At 39.4% G+C, this 12,646-nt stretch overlaps 3 protein-coding genes across 4 annotated transcripts; 2 read left to right on the plus strand and 1 right to left on the minus strand.

Moving 5' to 3' along the window:
- Positions 1–131: 131 nt before the first annotated feature.
- alg1 (ALG1 chitobiosyldiphosphodolichol beta-mannosyltransferase) lies at positions 132–3,966 on the plus strand. Its single transcript, XM_043235302.1, has 13 exons — positions 132–411; positions 589–666; positions 761–864; positions 939–1,087; positions 1,170–1,259; positions 1,345–1,455; positions 1,616–1,737; positions 1,828–1,866; positions 2,354–2,413; positions 2,622–2,732; positions 2,806–2,920; positions 3,000–3,075; positions 3,605–3,966. Exons 1-13 carry the CDS (start codon positions 138–140, stop codon positions 3,740–3,742), a joined length of 1,467 nt encoding a protein of 488 aa, XP_043091237.1. The 5' UTR covers positions 132–137; the 3' UTR covers positions 3,743–3,966.
- Positions 3,936–5,963, minus strand: eef2kmt (eukaryotic elongation factor 2 lysine methyltransferase). Of its 2 annotated transcripts, none has more exons than XR_006250486.1 (8): positions 5,741–5,963; positions 5,572–5,631; positions 5,419–5,499; positions 5,231–5,332; positions 5,013–5,146; positions 4,412–4,709; positions 4,181–4,330; positions 3,936–4,077 (listed from the first exon to the last, which is right to left on the minus strand). XR_006250486.1 is itself a non-coding variant. In XM_043235303.1 (8 exons), exons 1-8 carry the CDS (start codon positions 5,867–5,869, stop codon positions 3,977–3,979), a joined length of 1,005 nt encoding a protein of 334 aa, XP_043091238.1. In that variant the 5' UTR covers positions 5,870–5,961; the 3' UTR covers positions 3,936–3,976. The 2 variants fall into 2 exon arrangements, 1 of the variants encoding a protein (XP_043091238.1); XM_043235303.1 differs by having other exon boundaries at positions 4,462–4,709; positions 5,741–5,961.
- Positions 5,964–7,464: 1,501 nt separating this feature from the next.
- On the plus strand, positions 7,465–10,667 carry LOC122341728 (beta-galactoside-binding lectin-like). Its single transcript, XM_043235304.1, has 4 exons — positions 7,465–7,574; positions 9,734–9,813; positions 9,886–10,057; positions 10,195–10,667. The coding sequence occupies exons 1-4, from the start codon at positions 7,569–7,571 to the stop codon at positions 10,339–10,341; spliced, it is 405 nt and encodes a 134-aa protein (XP_043091239.1). The 5' UTR covers positions 7,465–7,568; the 3' UTR covers positions 10,342–10,667.
- Positions 10,668–12,646: the final 1,979 nt, after the last annotated feature.

Consider the following 12,646-nt stretch of genomic DNA (forward strand, 5'->3'; position numbering starts at 1 on the left):
AATTTTTATCTAAAACGGAATTTCTCAGGAAGAACGTTAACGTAGTTATAAATGGGTGCGTTACGCGTTCGCCAGAGGTTCGTGTCTCTTTAAATTTCCTGCCCTACATTCAGCCACGTCATAATCAGGAAAACACAATGGCGGATGCCAATGCGGCAGTGGCTGTAGTGACAGTTTCATTGGTTCTTTTGGGACTTTTATCGGGGTTAAGCTTGTCGTGGGCTCTTCTTCCAGTCGCTGTAGTGGTGCTTATTTTTGTACTAGCCAGCGGATTAAAGGGGCGAGATGAACTTGCACATCTGAACGTTTGCGTGTTGGTGCTGGGAGATATAGGGCGCAGTCCTCGCATGCAGTATCATGCGCTCTCTCTCAGCAGACATGGATACAATGTCACCTTAATTGGCTTCCTTGGTATATACATTTTAACGCATGCACTTTACATCGCGCCACATTTTTTGCTTTGCAGCATGATGTCAAATCTCCCCCTTTGAATGCAAGGCATGCTAATAAACATTTAAATGTGCGTTACGTATGCAGGTCACAGGGCTAGTTTTTATAGCTCCTAACGCTGGCATGTTGCTCACATAGGTACTAAACCTCATCAAGACATACTTGAGGATGACAGGATAGACATACTTCCCATTTCAGAACTAAAGGGGCTTACAGGTAACAGAAAAACACAGAAGGAAAACATAAGAGCACCATGCACATTCATATATAGCATGAATATAAAGAATGTCAAATGCATTTTGCTTTTCAGTTGGCCCCAGAATTGTCAGGTATGCTTCAAAGGTGATATTTCAGACTTTCCAGCTGTTCTATGTTTTGATGAAGATTGAGGACCAGGGCTATATCCTTATGCAGGTATCTCTCTCTTGTCATTTTTGCATAATCATGTCTTAAAGTGAAATTCTAAGTCGCACGTGTGTATTCTGTAGAATCCTCCTGGACTGCCAGCTATAGCTATAGCATGGCTGGCAAGTCGTTTCAGGGGAAACCAGTTCATCATAGACTGGCACAACTATGGATACACCATAATGGCTCTTACTCATGGGCAGAATCATTTCATAGTTAAGCTGGCAAAATGGTAAGTAACGTTTTCGAAAAGTATCCCGGTGTTGTGAGGTGCATTTGGGAATCGTCTGAACTGTGCCTTGTGACGTTGGCAGGTACGAGAAACTCTTTGGATGTTTCTCAGATCACAACTTATGTGTCACTAACGCGATGAGAAATGATCTTCGGAAAAACTGGAATATTGAGTATGTTCATTTCGATCAGATGTTTATTTACTTTTCATTAAATATGTATAGTAACAATAATAGAAAATCAATTTTGCAATTGTAGGGCAACAACGCTGTATGACAAGCCACCCCCGATATTTAGAGAAACGCCTCCGAAACTTCAGCATGAGCTCTTTGTCAGACTGGGCAGTGCTTATTTACCATTTAGGCCTAGGTAAGTATTTTCCAGTAGAACCATTTGCTCCCATTCCTTGCTGTTACACGTATAGTAGAATAAACGTTTTCTTTAAACGCTAATAGCAGTAATAGCTTTTTGCAATATAATCTTTGGCATTTCCTAGATGTTCGACATATTTCTCTTTGTAATGTCTTAGTCCGGATGCCACTAAGGAGTACATGGAACTGACAGCCTTCACAGAGCGCAATACTCAGACAGGTGCTGTGATGCGCTCCACTGGACGACCCGCTCTGCTTATCAGCAGCACCAGCTGGACTGGTCAGTGCCGTCTACACTGAGCTATAAGGATGTTATCTGTCATTTCTTTAACTAAAATGTCCCATCTTTTCATTATGTTTTTATTTTTAGAGGATGAAGACTTCTCAATTCTTTTACAAGCCCTTGAAGGTTATTATTCATATTCTCTACATGTATATTGCTGTATTGTTTGGGGCCAGTATGATTTTTTTGGGGGGAGAAATTAATACATATATTTGGCAAAGATGCATTAAATCGACCAAAATAGCAAAAAAAAATTGTTTTATTAAAATAAGTAATAATAATAATAAAAAAATCTATATCCATTTCCACACAAAAAAAATTGCTTACACAGTTGATAATAAGAAATGTTTCCTAAGCAGCAAATTTCTGAAGGATCAACTGAAGTCAGTTAAAAGTCAGCTTTGCCATTATAGGAACAATTGACATTTTGAAATAATACATTTCACAATATTATTTTTTTTACTAAATTTTTAATCAAAAAAGAAAACATTTTAAGAAATATTACCAGCCTCACATTTTTGAACTGTAGTGTGTATCTTGGATATTTATGTATAGAAACCCAGTAGACTGTGTATTCTCTAACTTCTGATTTATTTATTTCTGTCTCCAATAGAGTATGAGAAGTTTGTTGAGGCAGGCCACAAACTTCCATCATTGGTCTGTGTAATTACAGGTATACCACAATAATATGCATGTCCATTAAATCCAGGCCTGAGCGATATATAGCATGCGCATCTAGTCAGTAATGCTGGTAAAAAATTTCCATCACCTGTTTTCAAGCCGAACTGCAGTTAATACACAGAAGCACACAGATGTACATAAATACAGCGTGCGATATATTGCCCAGCCCAAATTAAATCATCTGCTATACATCAATATAGGTAAAGGTCCTCAGAAAGAGTATTACAAGAAGCTGATCGACTCTAAAGAATTACAACATATCAAGATTTGCACTCCATGGCTGGAAGCAGAGGACTATCCAGTTTTACTTGGTGAGAGGATCTCTTTAAATGTCTTGGTCTAAAACATGAATTTGTTTACATGAGTGTGATGTTTTTGGCACAGGTTCTGCTGATCTTGGAGTCTGCTTGCACAGATCCTCCAGTGGTCTTGACCTTCCAATGAAAGTGGTTGACATGTTTGGATGTTGTCTACCAGTCTGTGCCATACACTTTCAGTGGTAAGAATGCGAGACTGGTCTTTTATAGTAAGTGTAGGTTATGTTAGGTGTCATCTGCTCATTATCTGTATCTTGTTAGCTTGCACGAACTGGTGAAAGATGAGGAAAATGGACTCATTTTCAAAGACTCCAAGGAGCTGTCTGAACAAATAAAGGTAAGACATATGTTAATTAAAAACTGCTCTATATGACTCAAGATTTTTTCTTAAAGGTGCGACGTGCTAATTTCACAATTTTATCTCCAAAAACAATCCTACAGTCTGTTATGCAATGTGAAAATGTGTGTTTCATGTCAGAATCAATGTTTTTTGTTTTGGTCTGTGCGATTCCACCCACTGCCAATTTACCCAGTAGTATTGTATATAGTGTTTTGAAACCCTGGGTTGCCAGTTTTCAGAAAACACACCCTATTGCCACAAACGAACTGGGTCAGAGATCGCAGATTCTACCCAACCTAAAAAGCTCTTTGGTAAGAGGCATATTAAAATGCAGATAAATCCATTTACGAGGCTGGTTACCTTCCAATGCCGCTTCCTGTTGTATGACCTCAATCTGGCAACCGGTGTAAGGTTGATTTCAGACTGCAGCAGCTGTTTCGAACTCTGACTTGTCAGTATTGCATACTGTGCCTTTAAAGATCTCGCTGATGTCACATGCTTAGAGCTAATTCCGTTATCTCTGTAGCTTCTGTTTTCAGACTTCCCTAGTGATCAGGGGAAACTGGGCATCTTCAGGAAGAATCTAAGGGAAAGCGGGCAGCAGCGCTGGGATGAGAACTGGGACCAAAATGTCCTGCCGCTTATTAAAGAGCACTGCGACTGACTGTCTGGGCGAATGGTTTGCGCAACGTTCTCTCAAATCCTTTGACTCCCATTCACTGGAAAGTTACTGTCAGGTATATGCACAGGGTACATATTTTTAAGCTAACCGTCCCCGCAACGGGACAATCAGCATTCCAGCAATGCAATCGGGAAAGACTTGAATATGAGAATAAAAAGCACACTACCTTTGTAAATATTATGTAAATAAATACTTTATTACAAAGAGATGTTTTTGTCATACATATATTTTGATCATTTCTATAGCGGAGGCTCGGTTGTATGGAAACACTTGAGGGACAGTATCTTTAACGACGACGTGTCTCAGTCCAGCTATTTCTGTAAATAAAAGAAACATTTAATTCATTATGAAGAATCAGGAATTAAGACATAATTACAACAATAGAATAGAATGGAATGTTGTTAATAATATGAAACCTACCCAATTCTTTCTTGAAGCAGTCGTACGTCTGTGGGTTGCGTACAGTGGATGCAATGTAAACAACAGGATGTTTTTCTTGAGCTCTGCCGTTCAGAATCCTGCTCAGCAGACTCACCAAACAAGCAATTACATCAGGATCATACACCACATCTGTTTCAAACCAACACAGCTATGTTATTCAAAACGTCTCGCACGCGTCACGATTTCAACGCATGAGAATAAATCACGTACGACGCTGTAACGCGCGCGTGTTCCTGAAATATCCCTGGGTTTTGTGTCACCTGCGGCAACGATGGTGTCGGCCTGTATTCTTTGCAGCTGCTCGTCAGACACATTTTCCCAGTCCAGGTCCTCCACGCACACCGACGCGCTGCCGCTATCACAGTTAGTTAAGCAGTTAGCGATATTGCCCTTCAGCGTCCGAAGGACGGCTTGATGGCAGTCGCTGAAGATGTATTTGGTTAGGCTGGATGACCGACACACTACGATGCCAGTAAGTCCTATTCCGCTGCCCAGCTCCAGCACTGTCCTGCATGTAACGGCACAGAGGTGATCGACGGTGCATGCAAATGAAAGAAGTCAAAACGATTAACCAAATAAAAAAAAGCCATTTCAAATAATATTGCAAGTAGCTGTAGTCATTTTTCATTGTGCGTAAAACAGTATGAGAAACAATGTATAAATGATTCGAAATGTTTTCAATTAATAAATGACGAAAGTCATCAAGTTGTGTTTTGTCCAAATTGGCTCATTGGAATGAAATCTTAAATGTGTCTAAATAATGTTCTCTCAAATAAAGAATGATCACAAGTAAAACAGGTGTCAGATTCACTTGTTTTTGAAGATGTGTGTATTCTCCAAAGCCCATTCTGACAGATACAGGGCTGCCTCCCAGGTGACCAGACCTGTGGTTCCTTGGGAAATGAGAGCCACGTTCTCTGCTAGACTAACTGCATCTCCTGTTGGCTGAGATTTGACACTTTCTGAGATTATGTTTTGTTATGAGGTATAAATATCTTTAAGGTCCAGCAGTAAAGTGCTCGGACTCACCAGTAAGTAGGTTTTGTAGCACACGTCCTCCTCCTGTGCACACATGAGCTCTCCGAGGGCTTCATACAGTACATCCAGAGGTTCAGCAGCCACCATCTCATGCTACAACAATAAACCTTCATTAAAGTACCTCAAAACATGAGGGGAGAGATGTAAAACGTGCTTGTTTGCAACGACACTCAACCTACCCTTTTTATCAATTCGGTTAGAAAGCGTCTTCTGTATTTCATAGAGGGGGGGTTCTTGAGGCAAATGGGATGTAAACACGTCTGCCAAAGAAGAAACAAAAGTTTGATTTTGTCCAGTAAATAATTAATTCACTTTCATAACAGCTTGTTTACCTTCTGAAGAATCTCCTCTATGATGTCTGAAGTCGTAGTCATAATTTCTCTGTCTAAAGACTGCAAAAACCATTGCGAAAACAATATAAACATTACAACTGTCAATTTACTTAAGTACGAAAAAATTTGTTTCTTAGTGCATTAGGGCATGTTGCAATGTTCTACTTACATCCCATGGAAATGTATTTAAAAGACTCATAGCGAAGAAGTTGACTTGAAAAGTGTGTATGACATCCTTTCTTGTTTTGTGGCTCACTCCTTCCCCTTCTTTACTTGCCGCTGGATGTGCAGGGTTCATATTTTAATAAAGTCTGCTAGATTGATGCTCTTGCTAGAGATTACGGAAGACGCGTGAGTGAATTCCATGGTGAATTTCTTCGTGTGTCAGTGCACGTTTATCGCGGTTGCAGCGCCACCTGCCGGGATGGTTCTTCATCAGCGTTAAATCACATCAAGTATACGGCCATGGCTTACGACTACAAGCCCCGCCCACAAGAATCTCAACTAGTAGACTTTTTTACGTTGTATAAAAGCACTTTATAAATATGCCTATTTAACCAATTTAAAAATAGTCCATATGTCTAAATATTATGTTTGATATTTCTGGGAAGGTGTATAAACTGACTAGCCTTAATAAAAATAATAATAAAAAAAAACACAATAGAAGCCCAATAGAAACCATCACAGAAATTGTGTTTTGGGCATTTTTCCAATAGGATGTATCGACCCACCAATAAAGTCGATTACATACCGGTCTCTGATTATCATTTAGTTAAATTAGACTGTTCATGCAACTGGCCCCGCACTCGATTTTAACGGGGCCTCGGAGAGTCTGGCGACGCCCGTTACGCGGGGCTCGGTGTGGGCGTGGCTTGTAAGATTTCCGGACGTAGAGAGGCGGCTCTCCTCCTGGCCGAGCATCTTGATGATAATGAAGATGTGCGCGCAGCTGGCCTATAATTTGAGGTTGCTGCTGCTAAAGCATTGCACAGCGTGCGTGTAACTGTATATCTCTTATGACGGAACCGAGATCCCGAAGTCCTGTTTAGGACCAGTCAATCGACGATGTCGCTTTATAAAAAGTGCATGCAGGCCTAGCCTATTCAAGACACCATTCAAAACAGAATAAGCTATTAAATGCAAAATGCATTTGGTATTAAGCTGACGTTTTTCCTTTTCGTATCGCATAGCCCTTCGGCGGGGGTCATACTGAAATTCTCACTTCTCAAATAATTTCCGTCGTTTGTGGTTAGTATCTTGTGACTTACTTAAGACACATCCTGGAGCCCCGCACAAATATTTTGCCGTTACTAAGACAACCTACGTAGAAAAAGTAGAAGATTTAATGCGCCGAAATGCTCGTTTGTACAGTTTAAATTAATAAGCAAAGAACACAGTGGTGTTAAAATGCTCGTTAGTTTCACAAGGCAGTGCAAATTGTCAGTGCGAAACCCTCATGTCACCAGCCTCAAAATACTAAGTATTCCAGCACCCAGACCACAAATACATCACCTCTCATACCAACTCATCATGACTTATTTTCGTGACATGATCATTATATTTTACAACGTGCGACATTTTTCAGTCAGTTCATAATCATGCCAGTTGCATTACGCGTTTGATCACGTTGTAAACTGCGGCCAATTGTTTTATAAAGCTTGAATAAGTAGATCAGTTATGGCCTACACAGGCGTATAATTTTCTGTTTGCAACGTACGCCGGCATTCATTGCGGTTAAAGTCGTTTATTCTAATTATTTTAAAGTATATATAGCGTATTGCAAGGGTACGTCTAGAAATAGACCCCATACGGTAAATCCGCATGACTGTTTTGCTATTGGTCGAGAGGGAGTAGGCAAAGACACCCGATTGGGTGAAATAAACATCGGTCAAGCTCTGAACACTCCCAGTCCGCAGTGGACATAAGAAACCCTTCACACAACGCAACTTTCTCCCAGACACTTCGACTCACTTCACTGGCTCTCAAAGGAAGTCAAAATGACCGTGAGTAATTTTAAAACGATACATCAGTCTTAGTTTTATGTCAAGTTGTGTTTTTGAGATTTGTTTGTAGTTAAGACAGCATATGTTAGAATGTCTTTTCTCATCTTAGGTTAGCACAAATGATACACTGCTCGTAGCAGCTGAAGTCAGGTGTTTATGGCTCTCTTTGGTGCATTGAATATATATATATATATATATATATATAATATATATATTTTTTTTTTTTTTAATAGAATAGCGTCTACTGAAGCGCCCCACGTGCATTGCGCATGGGCGTGACCTCCACATATCCTTTTTAATATATATATTTATTAATTTATTATTCTTTCACAAACATACTAAAATACTTAACTTCAGATGGAACACATGCAAAAAAAACTAAACAAAACAAAGCAAAAATAAAAAAAAAAAATACATGAAAATTGTGGATACATACTGCATAGTATACATCATGGATGGTAAAACATTACATTTTACAAATAACATTTTTAACAGACCTCCACATATATTGAGCGCACTCGTTCTAAAGCTGCTATTCATAAAAATGCATCTCACGTGTCTCACTAAAAGGCAGAAACTTGTGGGAGTAGTTTGGAACAAACTTCATTTTAAGCAAACTTCAAATAAGTAGTGAGACAAATTTGTATGACTATTAATATTGGAAAGATAACTCCAGGACCAGGACTGTAGATTATATGATACGCATACGTATGCTGTATATACCGTTCAAATGAATACTTTTAATTAGAAATTCGGCATTAAATCGAGCAAAAACTGGCAATAAACACTTTGGCTATATATTGTTGCAAAAATATTTGCATTTCAAATAAACGCTCAGTCAAATAAATTCTACATAAGTGGCACAACCACGTCCGACTGTGATAATAATCAATGATTCTTGAGCCCCAAATCGGCATATTACAATGACTTCTGGTGTTTTATGTGACACTAAAGGCTAGATAGACAGAGGTTAGCTTTGTAGCCTTGCTGCTGTGTTTGCAATGCACGTAGTCTAACCCGTCAACATCTTAGGGCAATTCATCTTACAGTAACATGTCCAATCCTCTGGCATTTCTAGAAATGAAGCCAATTCAAGCCCAACTCTGGTCTGAAACCGTACAGTACCCAGGGGCATTGAGAAGGAGACCTTTAGCTCACTTTCTCTAAATCTCAGCGAAAGCAGCATGACTCAGTCATTCTCATGCTAATCCAAACAGCTGAGCATCACTGGCCAGTTTCCCTTTTGCAGTGAAAACCAGCAGCTTAGAAAGTTTTTTAGAGAGTTTTTCGATCCGCAGCAACTTCTGGTTTACAGTTACGCACGCCGACTAATGTGGAAAGAATTCACCTCTGCTACACATCTGTTCTTTCACATTCTCGAGTGCCTTTTTCCTTCTTTGCCTAACCCTATCTCTCTTTTTGACCCTCCTTTTCTCTCCACTATTCAGCCAGCTGTAGCCTATCTCGTCTGCCGTCATTACAACAGCTATAAAAATCTGCTTTCCTCGGCAGCTGTGAATCACATGTAGAGGCCTTGTGTAATTCATCTCGCAGCTGCCGAACCAACTTGGCTTCTGAACTCTCAGACATGGCGTGGCCGGATTGAATGATTAAAAGATATCTCTTCTTGTATCCATCTTCTCAGAAAAAGCATACAAAGTGCCACTGTGGCGGTACCCTTAGGTACAAAAGCTAAATTTACCCCTAAAAGGTAGGCTTACGTAGTAGCATGTTTTAAACCTTTTGAAAGGGTATTGCTCCAGTGATGGTTTGTACTGTTTTTTCGTGTAGAGGTTTTCTAATAGAGCAACTGTGCCACATCTGCAGTTTTTTAGAAAGTTCAAATCTTTCGCCATCGGACTGGGATTTTCCTTTCAACGCATTGGAAAGTTTGACAGCATTGCTTTTGCGAGGCTGATTCTGTCCACTCCATCATTATAGCTATACGGTCTCTATTTGGCTTATAAGGAAAACCAGGCACAGTGCCCAGCTGTACAAGTACAATTTAAGTGGATGCACATGCTCTGCTATTCATGCTAGTAGTGTGTGAGATATACAAAAAGAAAATCAAATTACAAATAAAGAGCTCTCTCTTTCTCTCTCTCTCTCTCTCTCTCTCTCTCTCTCTCTCTCTCTCTCTCTCTCTCTGTTTCTAACAGGGAATGCTTGTGCAAAACATGTCCTTCAAGATGGGACAGACTCTGACTCTTACAGGAATCCCCAATGCTGATTCCACAAAGTAAGTCTCTGCAAAGCAACTTCTAGAATTCAGGACTTTCTAAGCACTTATCTCCAATTCGCTCTTTTGCAGTTTTGCCATTAACATCGGTCACAGCGCCGAGGACATCGCTCTTCACATGAACCCTCGTTTCGATGCCCACGGAGACCAGCACACTGTAGTGTGTAATTCATTCCAGGACGGCAACTGGTGTGAGGAGCAGAGAGGGGCCAGCTTTCCATTTAATCAGAGCGAGGAGTTCCAGGCAAGACGTATATATATCTATATCTCAATGAAACCGCTGTTTAAGCAGATGGTAATCATAATAAATGGGCAATGGATGAAATTTAATAGCCCCTCGGGTTTTTAATTAACATGTTATCTTTTTTTCCCTTCCTTCAGATAAAAATCACTTTCACCAATGAGGAGTTCCTGGTGACTCTTCCTGACGGCTCTCAGATTAGTTTCCCTAACCGTCAAGGCGCTGAGAAGTACAAATATATGCACTTTGAAGGCGAGGTCAGGATCAATGGGATTGAAATCAAGTAGACTAATCAACGCGTGAATAAGGATACTGTTTTATCCTGGTTGCTGAATGCTTCTGCCTTATTTTGTCACTTATCCAGCTCTGTTATCCCACTTTTCTTTTTTACTTATTCAGTATCTCAATCACAAATGCCAAATCAGCGTTTTCATTTTGCTGTGGCTAAACCATTAAACCACTAGAGGGAGCACAAGCATAATAAATTGCCATGAGCTTCAATCTTACTACCTTTCTACAATAAAAGATCATGTTATTAAATCTGGTTTGTAACTAAAGCAAACTGACAAGCCATAGCTGTTTGCATAAAATAAAACTGTTTTCACAAATAAAATAAGCTTCTTTTGTACTTAAAGCACCCCTATTATGGATTATTAAAGTTCATATTTTGAATCTTCTGGTGTACCAAATAACAGGCTGACATGCATGCAAGGTCAAAAAACATAATTTTCTTATGCATTTATTTTTACCTTATTTGTTCAACGACTCCCAAATTTGTTCAAAGATTCGTTTTCTCAAACCCCTCCAGTCATTGGTCATTTTCATATAAAGCAGTGTTTATGAGATTTTTATGCTACAAAAGCGGGAACTAGTGGCAAAGAACAAATTTGTATTTTCATTCAGAACCGATCCGAAAAGATCAACAAGTGGGCGGGCAATATATATATATATGCATGTGTGTGTGTGTTAATGTGTTCAGGCAGAAACGTCTTTTGTGTTAATATGTGGTTATGATTCATTATGATAAAACAAACAGATGGAGAACATTCAGAATGAAACAAAAGCATTAATTCCATCAGGTGTTATGATGAATATGAAGTCCCACTGTCATTCTAAAATAGGTCATTCATGACATGAATAAAGTATTTAGTGCATGAGAAACTAAACAATTCAACCATTTCTTGATATATAGAGGCATTTTTATAGAGCAAGCGTTTATAAATTATTACATTAACCTGACAATGCATTCTAAAATAAAATGTATTATGCTATTATTAACTTCTTTTTTGGATTCAAGGTCAAATGTTTTATTTATTTATTTATTTATTTATTATTTATTTTTTTATCTTTTTATTTATTTTTTAGATTCAGCCTATATTGCAATCTTTTGTTATAAAGCGTAAAGGAACAAACTGATGCATGTTTTGGGAAAGTAAAGACACCCTGGACTATTGCAAAAGAATTTGACGCTTTTGACAGGTGGCACGCAAAGTCCTGAGCTTGAGAGAACAACCTCACGATCCATCCAAAGGCAATGAAATTCTACATCGCCTCTTCTTTCTTCAAAAGGAAAAAAGTCGATGCCTCGCATGTTTCTTGTGCTGCAAAAAAAAAAAAGAAGATCTTTTAAAATACAGATTTCAACACCTTTTGGCTTTGTAGGTTTTGGAGATGAATAGCCAGCGTATAACAGCACAGAATATGCCTCAAATTCAGTTTCTTGATTTTAACCTTTGAAGTTTTAACGTATTAAAGTGAATCACGTTTACCACATTAGCAAAGTCAAAAAAAAAAAAAAAAATAAATAAAATAAAAAATATATATATATATATATATATATATATATATATATATATATATATATATATATCACCCCGTCCTTTATTCGCCGCTCTTCACCAGGCTCCCGACGGAGTGGGTGTGTTCGAGAGGAGGGCGTGGTATCGGCCAGGTCTGGCGGCGTGTGACGAGGCACACCTGAAGGGATTTAGCCTTGTCACCGCCGCCGTTAAATGCCCTGCGCGCCTCTCCTCGGAGACCGGTCTCTTCCCCGTGCATGCACGCTGGTGTCCTCGTGGGTCCAGGAAGGGTGCGTGAAGGAGCTCTCGTCCCGCCGCCAGACAAGCGCGTCGTGGGACTCGTACAGTCCAGGCGACGACTCACCCGGATACGGCTGACGGGCCAGGATGTGTGTGTGTGTGTGTCCCGTCACAATATATATATATATATGTATATGTGTGTGTGTGTGTGTGTGTGTGTGTGTATAATATATAAAGTTTAACAAACGATCAGTGAAGTTAACAATTATGCAGTTTATTTTTCATTATCCATCAACACTATCCGCACAGACGTCACGGTCGTTATCGTGCAGCGATTGGTGGTCGTGCTGTTGTTTTCTCCTTTATTTTGTCCGTGTTTTCTACACCTATTTTGTTGCTTTATGTTAAAACATTTCGGCAACGGAGCTACCTGTTAGATGTTAAACTCTTACAACACAGCTATCACTCTATTTGTATTTGCATGTTATTTTTCCATTACACGTCATCTGAGACGGAACCCCTTAATACACGAACCTTACAAAAAAGCAACAAA

The sequence above is a fragment of the Puntigrus tetrazona genome, chromosome 3 (genome assembly GCF_018831695.1).
Source record: "Puntigrus tetrazona isolate hp1 chromosome 3, ASM1883169v1, whole genome shotgun sequence".
Taxonomy (NCBI): domain Eukaryota; kingdom Metazoa; phylum Chordata; class Actinopteri; order Cypriniformes; family Cyprinidae; genus Puntigrus; species Puntigrus tetrazona.